The 16,951-nt window shown below is 32.3% G+C and overlaps 1 protein-coding gene and 1 long non-coding RNA gene across 6 annotated transcripts in view; one reads left to right on the forward strand and one right to left on the reverse strand.

The window, feature by feature from the left end:
• LOC148618741 (uncharacterized) overlaps window positions 1-5,874 on the reverse strand; it is a 47,695-nt gene extending 41,821 nt beyond the window's left edge. The window contains 3 exon segments of the mRNA XM_088577922.1: window positions 437-514; window positions 1,621-1,695; window positions 5,766-5,874. Of these exon segments, the coding sequence (XP_088434048.1) occupies window positions 437-514; window positions 1,621-1,695; window positions 5,766-5,785 (173 nt within the window). The 5' untranslated portion in view covers window positions 5,786-5,874.
• LOC148618742 (uncharacterized) lies at window positions 5,841-11,084 on the forward strand. 5 transcript variants are annotated; one of them, XR_015921433.1, is made up of 4 exons: window positions 5,841-5,999; window positions 6,701-6,808; window positions 8,874-8,971; window positions 9,351-11,084. It is a non-coding gene; the product is annotated as an uncharacterized LOC148618742 (long non-coding RNA). The 5 variants fall into 5 exon arrangements; XR_015921430.1 differs by lacking the exons at window positions 5,841-5,999; window positions 6,701-6,808 and adding an exon at window positions 6,822-7,015 and having other exon boundaries at window positions 9,351-9,818; window positions 10,034-11,084; XR_015921431.1 differs by lacking the exon at window positions 6,701-6,808 and having other exon boundaries at window positions 5,842-5,999.
• The last annotated feature ends 5,867 nt before the right edge of the window (window positions 11,085-16,951 follow it).

The raw sequence follows: 16,951 nt of genomic DNA on the forward strand, positions 1-16,951 counted from the left end.
ATTGTAACTTTGAACTCGCTTGTCTGCATAATCTGACACTTATCAAACGAATGAACTGTCAATTCGATTTCAATAGACCATCATCTATGTGACCACTTTGACAAATTCATTTTTTTTTTCTGAGCAAGATTTAATTTCTTTTCAATTTTGCTTGACTCTTACAGATTCAAGTAACGAAAGACTTTTTTTCATAATATAGGTTGTATAACCTTGTTATATAAGCTTAATTGTAGTTATTTAGTTCGGTCAAAAAAAAAATCGGGTTTCAACGGAGTTTTTTCCTAAGATAGTTTTTATGAATATATATTAAGTAAATGCATTTCAGTGTTTATTCCTTTGATTTTCACTTTGGGGTAGCCAAATTAATTATGAGTTGTGACATAAATTTCGTTTAAAACATTGCTCATATTTTGCCCTACATCACATTTTCTCCTACCTGTAACAAGTACAACTACTCCATCCTAAAAAGCCACAGCTGGTATAATGTGTTGTTTGTGTGTAATAATCACATCTACTGCAATAAATAGGATATAACACGTTTAAGCTTATATATGCTATATACGTTCGTTAAATTTTTTAATCATTTTATTTATTTATTTATTCAAAAAGATGAAAAATCACGAGAACAGACGAAATTTGAAAGAAGATAAAGCTAATTTTTCTTTGCGTTTGTTTTATTTACTTGTGTTTATGCATAGTTTTGTAATTTACGACTATTGATTGTATATTTATTTATGGGTAAAATTATGCCCACACGTAAAGGAGTAACGAAATTGAAAAACTTGAAAGACAAATGCAATTATTGATTTTTTTTTTTGGGGGGGGGGGTGTATAATTCGCGCAAGCAAAGTGAGATAAAAACGTCTTTACGAGATAAGTTGAAAGTAGGTTGTTTTGCAAGTAAGTGATTTTGAAAGAGTAATCAAGGGAACCAAAATTCTAGGGGAAATCAATAGAATTAAATCCAGGGACAAAGACCAGACATAGAAAACAGACAAAAACAACAAAAAACATAAAATAACTAAAATAATACGTACAACGTAACAAAACTGGGAGAAGAAACATCTTGGTTTATATTGTTGATTTTCGCCATTAACTATCCTTATTTATTCATACATTATAACTATGTAAAATGAGGTTTCTATGTGAGTACATTTTGATGTCTTTTATCTCTGTTCTTTGAAGAAACACCCGAAGCCCATATATGGATAAGGGATCGTGAAGAGAGAAAACAAATTACGATATTCAAGAAACTCAATTGCTACCAAAAAGGTGAACAGTTCTTGCTTCCTACAAAACAACCGCCGTGTTATTCGTTAAAGTTCGTGTTGGTTGAAATACAGGAATTACGTTAAAGAATGACAGATGGAAATCGAATGTCATACCGGAATATCCATATTAAACCAGGTCTTGAAGACCATCTAACGGATACAACTTGTTAGTCGATATTTTTATAAGCATGGCCGCCTTATTCAATAAATACATTGTTAAACCGAAAGAAATTATTTTTTCTTCAATTTCTCCTGTTCATTTCACACTGACAAGGTTTCTTTTGGGGGCTTCCTGAGCACAAGTGTGACAAATAAGAGTGCTTTACAAAACTGAATTATAATAACTTACTTTGACGTTACTGGCTCAAATAATACAAGAATAATCAATAGTGCAATCATTCTTATTATATAAGGCATTTTTGTCCTACAAAAATAAAAACATTTTTAAGCCAGGAGAGACAATACATGTGGGTCAAAACTTTATATCACAATATACAGACAAGTATTTTTAACAGTAGGTGGACCATGATTTACTTTTGTGTTAACTGTAATATACATGAATGAGAAATAAGCTCGTAAAAGCATTGGTGTTTAGATGTCTAAAGGCAAATTTGTTTGTAATAAATGTAGCAACGAATTCTGTTCCCTAATGATATCTGCCAAAGCTTGAAACACTGTTTTCATATCAAACGCAAATAAAGATTTAACTGTCTCCTGATTCTAACTTTTGAATGTAAAAAGGCTCTGTATAATTATCTAATTAAATGATTTAGAATAGCCCTGTCTGTTTTCTCTTACCGGAAAAAAATATCTTAAATACATGTATATGTACAATGTACACATAGCATACATGTCCCTTTATAAATTCGATATTCTATATGCATTTTAACGCATTTTTGTGTGTACAAAATCCTGTCTCTTAAGATTTTTGTATATAATGTAAAATTACATTTTTTTCGTATTTAGTATACACTTTTTTTAACACACGCCAAAAAATAAAACTTTTATAAACCCTGACCCATAATTATATAAAAGCTGTCTTTGCCGCACCTTTTACGAGGTGCATGGATGAACATCTAAATTCTCAACGGTCATGTGTACATGTCTTCATGTAGTTTTAGGATTTGTTATGAAAGGTATAATCTGATATTGGTTCCAAGCTCCTGTCGTGGTATATGTAGTCAGAAGTTCAGCTTTTTGTCTTTTTTTTTAATATTCATGCAGATTTTAGCGTCTTATTTTGTGTTAACAAAGTTTTATTTTATATCATTCAGCTGCCTCAAATGATACATTTCATTGATTTCTTTCCAAAGTTTTGTTATCCGCCTCCTGAAAATCTTGAAAAATAAAGGCAGGGTTGTGAACTTGGAGGGGTTGGAACAATGCATTTTACGTTGTAATGTTATATATGCATGGCTTGGCTGCGAATTATTTGAGGTTTCATGGTAAGAATATCTACGTGACATTTAAACAAAAATCGTTTTGTCAACCTGATTTTAAGATATGACAAGTTTTTTGCATTGGACTGGAAATATTATCATTTGCATAGGTAAGCGTTAATCTTCGGAAACTCAAGAAAGAAGACACCCCAGGCACCCCAACCCCGCTGTAAATATTATACGAAAGAGGAAGATTTGACGTAGCGACATATCCATTTGCTATAGAACTATACTAGAATTCGTGACAGATTATTTTCATACATTTTAACATCAGATTGCTATACGTCTTAAGAAAAAATACTATAATATTGAACCATTATTTCCTCTTTTCTCGCCATCTTTGTGACTAATGAATACCGATAATTCCGAAAGCGGCAGGTTCTTAGCTCCCGCCGTGAATCAGACAAGACCGTAGGAGATAACGAAATGTATGATAAAATAATGAACACCCATATAGATGCATTTATTTCAATCTTTCAGGACTACTTACTTACCCAGTTTTAAAAATGTATCAAATCTATCAGAGTGAACCCTTACATTATTTCAACTTGATAATGTTTGGAGTTTGTTATTCTCCTGGTATATGTAACACAAGAAATGCAGATAGATACTCTATAATATGACAGATCTTTTCATTCTTCGTTGCCGAGAAAAATTTATAGGAAATATAATTGAATGATCCTATATTGTTGAAACTCATTGCCGACAATACCAGTACTTCACCAAGTATAACAGTGCTGAGTGGTGAAGTTACAATGATAGTGGCAATTATCATATAAACTGATTTATTCAACGGGTCATAGTTTTCCTTTCCTCGTTTGTCTACCACGGACTTGACTTTTTATGAGCAACTCGGCGGGTGTTTCTAGAAAAGCAGAGGACAATTACCCTACCGGTGCACCTAGTCCATGCTCCCAGTTTTTAGTGGAGTCCGAGTTGCTCATTTGCTTTTGTTACTTTGTATGTATGATTTTAGTTACTTTATGTTCTTTGTTGTGTATGTTTGTTTTCCATGTCGGGTCTTTGTCCCTGGATTACATTCTTTTGATTATCGCTATAACCTTGGTTCCCTTGGTTACTCTTTCTTATTATTGTTTATATTAGTTCTTTGTATTGATTTTATTCGTAAGTAGAAAAAGTAATCAAAGATACCAAGATTTTAATGGAAATCAAAAGATCATTATCCAGGGATAAAGAGGTCAATACAAACAGAAACACACACAACACAGATCATAAATAACCAAAAAAGGTAATACAAAACCAGTTAACAAATCAATATAGACCATGATTTCCAAGTTAATAAAGATTTATTTGTGCTCAAAGAGCAAACAGGGATCGGAAAAAAAGTTTTCCGACTCACGTGGTCTTCACCCCCTCAATACAATTTATCACAACAATTTCAATATAAACGCAGAAGCATGCAACCGTTGAACAATCATTACCAAAGGACATTTACATGTAAAGCAACAGCAATAATAACAGTGGAAAGATTGGACACGATAAAAGTAGAAATCCGTTGACAAATGAAATATTTAAGTATTTCAAAATCTAGGTGTCGTTATTCTTGTTTTACAAGGGGTCGGTCAGGAAAAAGCTGACAGAATCTATTGTGTAAAACATTTTGGCCTCTTTAATGCTATGTTTTTTTTATGTTAAAATGAACAAAGATTCCCAGCATGTCAGTGTATTTTTTCCAAAATGAAATTGAAGTGAGTGGTTTTTTTTTTCAGTGTAAGTTGTGGCAGTGGAAAGTATGTAGGGTTGTTTGTCAAGTGGTTTTTGCAGATTGGTGCCGCCAATTTATTGACTTTGCTTTTCGGATGTTTCGAGTTTATTGACCACCATGTTCGCAAGGAAACTCATTGCTGCGTATATAGTTAACTTAATGCATATGGTATCAATCTTTTTTTGTCACAAGTCTTATAATGCGTGCTTTCGTCATACATATACGATATTTCACGTTAATTTGCAAAATTATCGGGTATTTTGCGAAATTATCGAGTTATAACACAATAGTATCAAGTTATTATAAAAGTACCGCATTATAACGCGAAAATAATCTTTTTAGTCTACCAAAATATGCTCGATGGGCTTTTGTTGATTTTGAACATAATGTGTGTCCAACAAATATATCAAAAATTGATATGGATAAAGTTAAATACCTTTGGCATTGTTTGTTGCCAATTTGGCAAGTTGAAATGACATGTATTCATTATTATATTAATTAAATTAATTATATAATTATATTAAAGGGTTTTGAAGAATATAATATTTTATTCTTCAATTAATGGAAACAAACAGATACAAACAATCCGCATTGTAAAATGTAAAAGATACCATCAATATAAATGCAGACGGAGTACAAATAACCACGACAGTGATGTTGTTTACGAGATCTTTAATTTGTGAATAAAAACATTTGATATAGGCCATTACCTTCGAGGCATTCGGGAAGTTTGCACGCAGCATCGTAGAGGGAATTTCCGAAGTTTTATTATCCATACATATTTTTTACATTAACAACACCCTTTCTGTTCTGATGATTTAAACTTATTAAAATGCCATCAGTTGTTTTTCTTTACCTATGGATACACAGGTTTGTGCAAAACAACTTTAGGTGCTGTTCATTTGTTAATAAAACAAGGACAATCTCGCTTCTTATATTTTATCTAAAACCTAAGACGTTTGATAAATTTACAAACTAGTCGTTGATATTGATGTAGAAATGAATATTTTCATATTAAATCTACTCCAAAGGTCCACTTTAACTGATACGTGAATGCAAATGCGTGATTTAAATTGGGTCTTTCTGCCCTGACATTTAAGGAAACACTGAATTTTGTCTAATTCTCATGACCATTCGGCTAACTAGACTGTACAGCCATATTAATTCCTCGTAATAATTTTACAGCGTAAACGATATCGCAAAGAAAGTTTTGTAATTAAATAATAATACAAATCTATTTTCTGTTCACAAGAAACATTTTTGTTTATATATTATAGACTATATGTAATATATATAATTCTTATATAGAATTATAACATTAATACTTACCAAATCACCCTTGACTTCATTCAAACAGGTTTTGATAGGTTCTTCTCGGTTTAATTTAACGGCCTATTCGTGGTATGTTTACAATTCTCCTGCCGAATCAGTAACATCGATTATCACCATAATTTGATTGGCTAAAAATCTGTTGGGCGGTTCCTGATGATTACAGCTAAGTACCGAAGTGTCTAACAAGGTATAAACACGGTCGTACAGCTATTTTATCAGATTACACCTTTGGTAAGAACATTTTATCGATTTAATTATGATTCTATGAAGCAGTCTTGAAAAACCTGAACCCAAAAGTTAACTAGACAATGGAGAATATAAATCTTTAAGCTTTATTTGAAGTCATACAAGTTCAAAGTGACTTTATAAACATACACATTCATTACAAACATTACACATTATATATACGACAATGAATACAATGTAAAGATGTATTTCTTTCGTATGTCCGGGATGTGCCGAACATGTTTCGGTGAATGAAGTAACACGGAACACTCTGCGCAAACAAACATAACAGTCTGCGGGCTGCAGGTGCACACAGAATTCCACTGAATCGTCTGTACACAGGAAATAGGTACCAGGACTGGTTTTCGGTATATTTAATAGATGATTACCGTTAGTGTACGGTGATTCCAGTTTATAGCTACTATACACTATACAGTACCAACGTGGCTATAAACTGGAACCACCGTACACCTAGGGAAAGAATGAATTGAAAAAACAGAAAACCAGTCCTGGTACCTATTTTCTGTGTACAGATGATACACGGTTCAAAATGGCGGAGCTTTCAATCTTCATTTGTAACTCGAGTTGCTTTTTACTTTTGCTTTATCTTAAAAAATGCATTCGACAATTATCAATGTGCTGGTAAAGGCAAACATTCAAGGCTAATTGTTAGTCGTCTGGACTACATGTGTATGTTAATTTTGAAGCGGCTTCAGACATTGTGTTGTACAGAAATCGTGTGAAAGTAAGCGAGGACCATGTAAAAATAAATGTCCAGTCCTTGCAAGTGACGGAAACAAATATTCATGCAGAAAGTAGGTTGAAAATTAATATTAATAAATTTATTCCCCTCCAAATTATATCAAATGGTCATACCCAAACTGTAACCCCAGATTGAGCGAATCAATAAAAAATGATAAACATTAACTTTCAAAAATTATTTTTTGTTGCAAAAGATCGGAACATGTTCAGAAAAGTTCAAAGAATTACACCCTTAGACAAAGAAATGGTTCAAGTACAAAGTATTATGAGCCCCTTGCCCTCAGTTCTAGATACTGTTTTGTAAAGGAACCTAATATTTGAACTTGATAAATTAACATAACCCATTAAGGATGAATACAGTAGTCATTGCAAACAACAAAATACTAAAGATAAGTGTTCCACCCTTGGTTTCTCTTCACACTTTCTCTTAAATTTTGTCCCAGTTGTCTGAAATTCCATTTAAAGTTTTTTGTTTTTTTTTTAATTTGTACAACAATTCTTTCCCAAATTCCACATTATTCCTGACCAACCCAGGTGAAAAAACCACAATGAACAGACACACCAACATACAAATGTATTGAATCATCAAGACTGAAAACAAGAAGTGAAAATCATTAGTAACAATTTGGTCTCCTGAAGAAATAAACAGAAAGACAACAAATTTAACCCCCAAAATCTAAAAAACTTTCATGTGCCCTTTCCTGCACCACACTTCAATTTGATACGGAAATCCCGACTGGAAAATTGGTCATTTGCCAGATCCCTTTTCATTTTAATCCCAAAGCCCCGTTACAAGGTATAACTTTGATCCCAGTGTCCAGAAAACCATAAACCATACTACCATTATTACACTCAACAGTACAATCATCACATCCAGTAGTACTCTCAATACACTCAGTTCTCCCTTAACTTGCCACGCATTTATATTATCATACTCCTCACTTGTCTACCACCACATACTATAGAATTATCACGACACTTTGATAGTGGTACAGTACAGAAAAGGTGTAGTAAAATCACCACATTGAGTAGTACTATCACATCACTCAGAAGCACAAACACTAAATTCAGTTTTACATCATTACACTTAGCAGATTCACCACCATCAATAGTACTATTACATCACTAATTGGTAAATTAAACTCAATAGTACCATCACTTAATCGTCCCAACAATACAAGTAGAATTAACATTGCTCCCAGTGGTACCATCATTACACTCAGTTGTCCGTTACAATTCACAACACTCAATAGCACTTTCACCACACTAAGTAGAATCATCAGCAAGATAAGTAATACAATCACCACACTGCATAGTACAATGACCACACTCATTATTGCAATCACCACACTCATTATTGCAATCACCACACTCATTATTCACCACACTCATTAGTACAATCACAACACTCATTATTGCAATCACCACACTCATAAGTACAATCACCACACTCATTATTGCAATCACCACACTCATTAGTACAATCACTACACTAATTATTGCAATCACCACACTCATTATTGCAATCACCACACTCATTAGTACAATCACCACACTCATTATTGCAATCACCACACTCATTAGTACAATCACTACACTCATTATTGCAATCACCACACTCATTAGTACAATCACCACACTCATTACTGCAATCAACACACTGCGTAGTACAATCACCACACTCATTATTGCAATCACCACACTCATTATTGCAATCACACACTCATTATTGCAATCACCACACTGCGTAGTACAATCACCACACTTATTACTGCAATCACCACACTGCGTAGTACAATCACCACACTCATTAGTACAATCACCACACTGCGTAGTACAATCACCACACTCATTAGTACAATCACCCGCCAGCTGGAGAGGGATTAATATAAGTTGTATAACTGGTTTCCCAATCCAGGATAAACAAATAAATTTAAACTAAGGTATTTATAAATTAATGATTATCATCTTTGTAATGTTTCTTTTGTTGACTGGTATATTTTTATATATTATATATAGTTTTAAAAGGGTTTTATCCATGAACAATATTTATTCATTAAATGTAGAAATTTGCTATTATTAGTCAAATGTTAACTGTCCTATTTATTTTTAACTCAGATGTAACCTATGCCGTGAAAGGAGATCAACTGATTTTATATGATGACACTTCGGTGACATTTAAGAACCACGATTTCTTACAGAAACGCTTTATTTCGGTAATTATAATTTTTGTCTCACATATAGTGTATTGTTAGTGGCTTCAGTTACTTAATTCATTGAAAAAGTTACAGTACAAATCCTTCTTGTTACTAACATGAACATAATTACCATATAAATATGAAATTATAGTATGGAAATGAATAGAACTAATTTAATTACCATTACTTTTTTGATAATTCTTCAACCTTACTTATGCAAAAACTAAACAATAAAACTATAATTTCATCCTTTCTCCATAGAATTTCTTTTTTGATGACGGAAAGCATATCTGTTTGATTTTTGGACTTTGATAATTATTTTTGTAAATTAACTAAGAATTCTAATTTCAATTTAATTTCCTATATTGTCAATTAATATGTACCTTTTCTTTTTTAGGTCAATGGATACATTTACCTTTATGAAAAAGAGACATAAATGAAAGTGCTGAAATTAAGTTATTACCCACACAAGAAAATTATAGTACTTTAGTGTTACATGTTAATGGAAAAATTGTAATATTTAAAACAACAACACTTTAAATATGAAAATGGGGGTCTGGTATGATTGTCAATGAGACAGTCATCCATAAATGTTGAAACGTCAAATACGAAGTAATTAAGCTTCTACAGGTCACCGTACGGCCTTCAACAATGGATAACTTCTAGTATCACTTTATGCTGGTCTACTAGTTTTGCCAGCCAGGCGGGCGTCATCAGGACAATTTTATACAAGAATATTTCCCCTGAAGTACTGAAACTGGCATCAGTTTGATGACATCACAATTAACAATTGTTATTGTTAACAACATGTATAGTTTGTTAAAGTCATTGGAACAATAAGTGAAATTATAAAGGTTATATGAAGGTAAGACAAACAATCACATAAGAGTAGGCTGTCAGTTTAAATATATTTAAACACATTTTTTATGTAGTTCTTGAGATTATGAAAGAAGCAATTTTGTCAATAAAAGCATAGTATTGTTTAGTTCATTCATATAAATAATTGAGTATCATGTGATTCCTAATGGAACACCACTTCATTGAAAATCCATACCATCCCATCTGTCTTCTCTCTGTTAGATACAGCCTCCAGTTGCGTCAGGAAAATGGACGCTGTCTACGACCTTCATCTTAAACATAAACAACTATGTTTAACATTAGAAAGTTTGCTTAAATGTCCCACATTATTGGTTTATGTTTGGCATCTGGGAACAACTATGCATGCACTCTATCCATAATTGCTCTAAAAAAGTTGACCAAACATCTCTGGTTCATCAGTTGATAAAAGGAAACATTTTACAGTCATGATGACAGTTATACAACTTCTTATGCTGAATTTACAATCCATGATATGAAGGTCACTGAGAGTGGTATACAGTTTGTAGTGAACAGCTATAAAGATCAGGGTGACATTTTGTTGTTAAAACAGTTCACAATGTTAGACTCTGATAAATATGATTTTGCACTGTAGCGATATTTCGTGTATAAATGCGTTATTATCTTGATATATTTTATTGTTGAAATACTCCATGTTAATTTTATGAAGATTTGTCTTATTTAGTATTATTTTACATCCATTTTCACATGGATCATACAGGATTATCTTGTTTGCTAATTTGCTGTTAAAATCACTTTTATCTATTGTATATTTTACAGAAAGCAAGATATTTGTCAAGTATTTGGATTAACAAAAAGTGCTAATTCCTTTCTTTATTTGTAATTCTCAAATTGTCACTCATTGATGTCAGATTTTTGTGTCAAAGCCTGTTTGTGATAAAAAAAAACCCTTCAGGGCAGATTATTTGGACAAAATCTATATTGTTTAATTAATTATCAGTATTTTGTAATATTTTACATATTTTATAGGATTTTACATAATAGCTTAAAAACATAGGATTAATTTGTAACCGTGGTACTCTATATAGTTATGAAATATTGTTTAGTTTAGCAGTTTTTATCCTGAGAGTCTTGTGCGCATCAAATACTATGTAGTTTAAATATCTGCACCGTGGTGGTGCCCACACTGTGCATCACTTAAGATTATGACTTGTATGTTTTTCATCTCTATGTTTTGAATGTGACATTTAATATGTTGATTGAACTTGTACATAATAAATTTGTACATATCGTACTTGGACTTTATATATGGAATTTACCCAGCTCTACCGGTGTTTTAAAGTTGCTCTACCAATTTACTGGACTAAGTTAATAGTTAATTCCACAAGTATGACTCAGGGTGAGGATGCAATATGATGAACATTCCACACTGTACCGAGATGCTCCTTACCCTGGTCATATAAGTATAAGCTAATTACCTATTAGTTATCAATTGAGAAGCCATCATATCATTTACACTAATATATACAGGTTTATCTATAACATGCATAGACTTAATTTTGAAAAATATAAACTTTTGTGTGTTTACTTTTGACACATTGAAGTAGGTGCCAAATAAACCAAAATAAAACTACAACAAAAATGACCCAATTGATGGTATTTTCGTCATGGTGATAGATGTAAGGTTATGTTGCTTGGTGCACATATCATGGTGATAAATATTTAGGTCCTGGTGATAAATATTTAGATCCTGATGAATACACATATAATGGTGATAGATGTTTAGATCATGGTGATAGATATTTAGATCATGGAGATAGATATTAAGGTCCTGGTGATAGATATTTAGATCATGGTGATAGATGTTTAGGTCATGGTGATAGATATTTAGGTCATGGTGATAGATATTTAGGTCATGGTGATAGATATTTAGGTCATGGTGATAGATATTTAGATCATGGTGATAGATGTTTAGGTCATGGTGATAAATATTTAGGTCATGGTGATAGATGTTTAGATCATGGTGATAGATGTTTAGGTCATGGTGATAGATATTTAGGTCCTGGTGATAGATATTTAGGTCATGGTGATAGATGTTTAGGACATGGTGATAGATGATTAGATCATGATGATCGATATTTAGGTCATGGTGATAGATATTTAGATCCTGGTGATAGATATTTAGGTCCTGGTGATAGATATTTAGATCATCGTGATAGATATTAAGGTCCTGGTGATAGATATTTAGGTCATGGTGATAGATATTTAGATCATGGTGATAGATATTAAGGTCATGGTGATAGATATTTAGATCATGGTGATAGATATTAAGGTCATGGTGATAGATATTTAGGTCATGGTGATAGATATTTAGATCATGGTGATAGATATTAAGGTCATGTGATAGATATTTAGATCATGGTGATAGATATTAAGGCCATGGTGATAGGGTACAAAACTCAAGGTGATTGATATTTAGATAACAGTGATAGATAATTAGATCATGGTATTAGATATTTAGGTCCTGGTGATAGATATTTAGATCATGGTGATAGATATTTAGATCATGGTGATAGATATTAAGGTCATGGTGATAGGGTACAAAACTCAAGGTGATTGATATTTAGATAACAGTGATAGATAATTAGATCATGGTGATAGATATTTAGGTCCTGGTGATAGATATTTAGATCATGGTGATAGATATTAAGGTCCTGGTGATAGGGTACAAAACTCAAGGTGATTGATATTTAGATAACAGTGATAGATATTTAGGTCCTGGTGATAGATTCAGAGTTTATGGTGATATATGATTAGGTCATGGTGATGAATATACAACTCATGATGATATATATTCATTAAATTTCAACATTATATAGACGTGTATGTCAGATTCTTTCATAATATAACACAATCCATAGTGACAAGGATTGCATTAAGTTCAAAAATTGATATGGAGAAAATGTGCATTAAACACAATATATATGCATTTAATGCTTATAATTATAATACTTATTATGCATGCATGTGATCACTTTAACAGAGGCATCAGGGAGATTTATCTTTGATATCAAGGAAATTTAAGAAAAACATATGTAATATACAAAGAAGATCTTTTTTCTATCAGGCATATTTGCAGAATTGGACCGTTTTTGGTCAAAAGTAAGAGTAAATTTCGGGGAGTCTCCCTGGTGATCAGGAGGTATCACATGTATGATCATGCAGGGGAGCAACACTAAAATAGATCATTGCTCTGCATATTAAGATATAGCGAAATCGTTCAAGGAGTTCAGCTGCTGACCATTAAATAATTGTTTTAATTCTACACAATAATTAGAAACAATATATGTTGGTTGGTTGATATGGTTTTACCCTATTGTGGCTCTAGTGTTACACAAAGGAAATAAAATTAAAGGTACAGATTGTACGAATAGCAACATCACTATTTGTAGAAACTGTGTGTTCGAGGAACTGATACCATAATGAAAAGAGAGTTGATCAACATGAAATGGTGATGTATTGACGCTAGACCAATAAGGTCAACATCTTTACCTAGACTCGACAAAATCAGCAAGGTGGCATCTCTGCACTCTGTACTAGAATGGTATCCCGTATTATATAGTCCGACCAACTCGGCATTCAAGATTGGTCTTTATGATTAGACCAGTATCAAATAAAATAATTTTGATTACTAAAATCCTTAATCTTAATTCCTCAATCGCCCTCCTTGTTTTTGGACATTATTTTCTGTTTTTGTTTTTTATGTTTTGTAGTATGGGAAGGTTTTGAAAGGAATTTTAGGATTTAATATTACATGCCTGTTAACCAATAGGATCCTCTTAGTAAGGAAAAACCATACAAAATAAAAATAATTAATGAACATCTTTAATAATTCACTTGAAATCCCTTATAATTTAGAATGCGCAAAATACAGAAAATGCCTCACTTGCGAACGCTTAAATATATACAAAAGGATGCTGTCATTTTGAAAACATGTTCATTAAATTTCAACATTATATTTAAACTTCTATGTCAGATTCTATCATAATAAAGCAAGGCCTCTCTACATTTCGTAAAAAAAATGACGAAATAATCATAAATAACAATGCTAGTCATTCAAATATGACCAATATCTAATAAAATCCTAAAATTATTGAAACTCTCTGTATATATCTTGTGAAGAATACCACCTAATTGAACCACATTAACTATTCATGTCAATAGATTAAAATTTATATTAAGCAAACCCTCGTCAAATCATAATTCCACTTATTTTCTGTTATAAGCTTGCATGAAGCATTTCACAGCAACTTGCAGTTTGATTCATTGTTAAGTAGTCTAGATTCCAAGTGCCTGTATATTTCGATGGGACCAACTGAAAGTTTTTCCCGGAATGGTAGATGTTCTCAGTGTTCCTAAAAGACCCCTAGATAGTCCTATGTTGCTTCCATGTCTCTGCTATTGTTTCTTTGACATGACGCTTATTTCCATTCTTCTTGCTAACCTAGATATAAATCCTCCTTATTCATATTGCATGGAAACCAGTCACTCAGACACTGTATCGCAAGCTTACGGAACAGCATTAATACTTTGTGCAGTCAGTTTGCGTTACAAATAGCGAACGAGAATGGAAATGTGGATTATGTCAAAGATATTTTGCATTACAAATACGCAAACTGGATAATACATCTTGATATATATCTTCAGAAAAGTTGTATCTTGAGAAAATTCCATCAGGCAAGTCATATTTGGCAATATGTATTCATGATCAGATTCAGAACATAATCATTAATAGGTGCTGTAAATAATCAGGTTGGATAAGCTTCTTGTGATGTTGTTGTAGTTCATCGTTTTTGCTTATTTAACTATGTCTCCCCAGAGACATAAAACCATGGTTTTATATGTTTCTGGTCTCCCAAACGAAGTTCAGAGACATATATTTTAGTATGTTTTTTTCTTTCCTTATAATATTGATATAAGCAAATGACGACACTTTTGAGATAACATTATTAGTTTAAGCAGAGACATATGTATATGTCTCTGGTTTATGGCTTAGCATATTTACAAAAAAAATCAGGTTAGTTAAAGATACTACCCCGATGCATTCACGTACGAAGATTGGCCATCATGTCGTACATCCTATTGTGACTGTGCTGTATCTAAATTTTAAGAACTTATTGTCAATTATTGTATTAAAGGAAAAGAACACAACTGTGTAATCTACTTTTCGAGTGTAAAAAAATCACTTGTAGTTTGGGACAAATTACACCGCTTTCTATAAATCATTTGAAACTGTTGATAGCTATGACTTCTCTACTCTCTATACTACTTTCACATTACTTTATAACATAAAGCAGACATTTTCATATTTTATCGAATTGTGTTTCAAAAAAGCAGATTACAAATATACCTGCTATTATAGAGAAAGGTCTTTTTTCTCCAACGACAATGATAGATATAAGAACTATACTTACTGGACCTGTGAGGATATGATTACTAGTAATTCTGTTAATTTCGTATGAATTCCTATGGGCATAAACTATGCTTATTTAATAGACGATTTGTTCCTTTACCGTTATGAATCTAAGTTTATGGCCAAACTAGAAAATGATTCATCTAAATCGTATATGCTAGACAAATTAAACAATACCTACCATTACCTTGACGATATCTTTTCATCAAATAACCCTGATTTTTATAAATACAACACCGAAATTTATCCAATGGAATTAACTTTGAATAAAACCAACACTGACAGTCTCAATTGTTCATTTTTTGGATTTAGATGTTTCTATTATACAAGATAAAATAAGAACCAGATTTACGACAAGCGGGATGATTTCTCATTCATTTGGCTCCTTCTTACGGTGTATACACTTCTACATGTATAATGGTGCACTTCTATACTTATTCGGTGTATACATTTCTATACTTGTTCGGTATGCCTGTGTTTGCAGTGGTAGAATGCAATTTCTGTATCATCAAAAAATTATTTAGTCAAAGATTTCGTTACAATAAGTTGTTTAAAACGTTTACTAACTCCTGTCATAAATATAAAACTTTGGCATCTAAATATGGACGTATATGTCATAATCCTACTTTTTATGAATTTTATGGAAACGTTAATAAAGCTTGTAAATTTAAACTGGATCCACATGGTCTTAAAAGTAATCTCAATAAACTCACCCGTAAAAGAGATCCTCATAACATTATTGTCAAAACTTTAAATATGGTTTTTATTGGTATGTATATTGACTTTCTCATTAACAGCCTACAAATTGACTAAACATTACATTTTTTTATTTGCCTGTTTCCTGTCCACCGATTTTTTACATTAGCATTTGTACAACCCAATTTTTTCAGATTTACTTTGATGTTTCGCACTAAATCCAGTGGACTTCTTTTGATTGATGTCGAAATACAGGAAAACTTCTTATTAGTTGTTTTCGGGTTTTAAATTAGCAGACAGGAACTGCGAGTACTCTTTCGAGGTCTGTCATGTACTTCTTGTTGTACCGTGTTTATTGTTATTGTATTTGTTTTCTGTTGATCTCAAGAGTTAAACCCATTTCAACTGATTTTTATAGTTTGTCTTATTGTTGTGTTGTCACACCAGTGTCCCTGGTTAGGGGAGGGTTGAGCGGTCACTAAGGGGTTTGTGGTTGTTGTTGTTTATTTGTTTCTTGTTATTAGTTTTGCATTATTTCAATACATTAGGTCAATGGTTGTATTTCATGAATATTGATACATTTTGTATTTTTGGGGCCTTTTACAGCTTCCTTTGTGGTATGTATCATGATCCATTGTTGAAAGCCAAAATGTGTGACCTGTAGAAGTTTTTTGTCTAATTTTGGTGGGTTGCTGTCTCATGGACAATCATACCAAATCACCTTCATATAAATTGTGTAGTTGCTGTGATATTAAATTGTGTTAACCTTGAATGTGCTAATAGTCCATCCACAACTTCTTAAAGCAAATGAAAATGGGAAGTATCATTTTACACAGGCATAGCTACCAAATAATTTGGACTAAAATCAGCTGCTGTCACAAAACAACTTGCTCCATTCTCACAGAATGCATCGCTCACTGCACAACAATCACCACAGTCTGCATAATGATCTCCATAGTGAAAACTACAGTGTTAAAGTCATTTACAAGTGG

The sequence above is a fragment of the Perna viridis genome, chromosome 4 (assembly GCF_037379345.1).
Source record: "Perna viridis isolate PV_CMFRI_1.1 ecotype Kerala chromosome 4, ASM3737934v1, whole genome shotgun sequence".
Taxonomy (NCBI): Eukaryota; Metazoa; Mollusca; class Bivalvia; order Mytilida; family Mytilidae; genus Perna; species Perna viridis.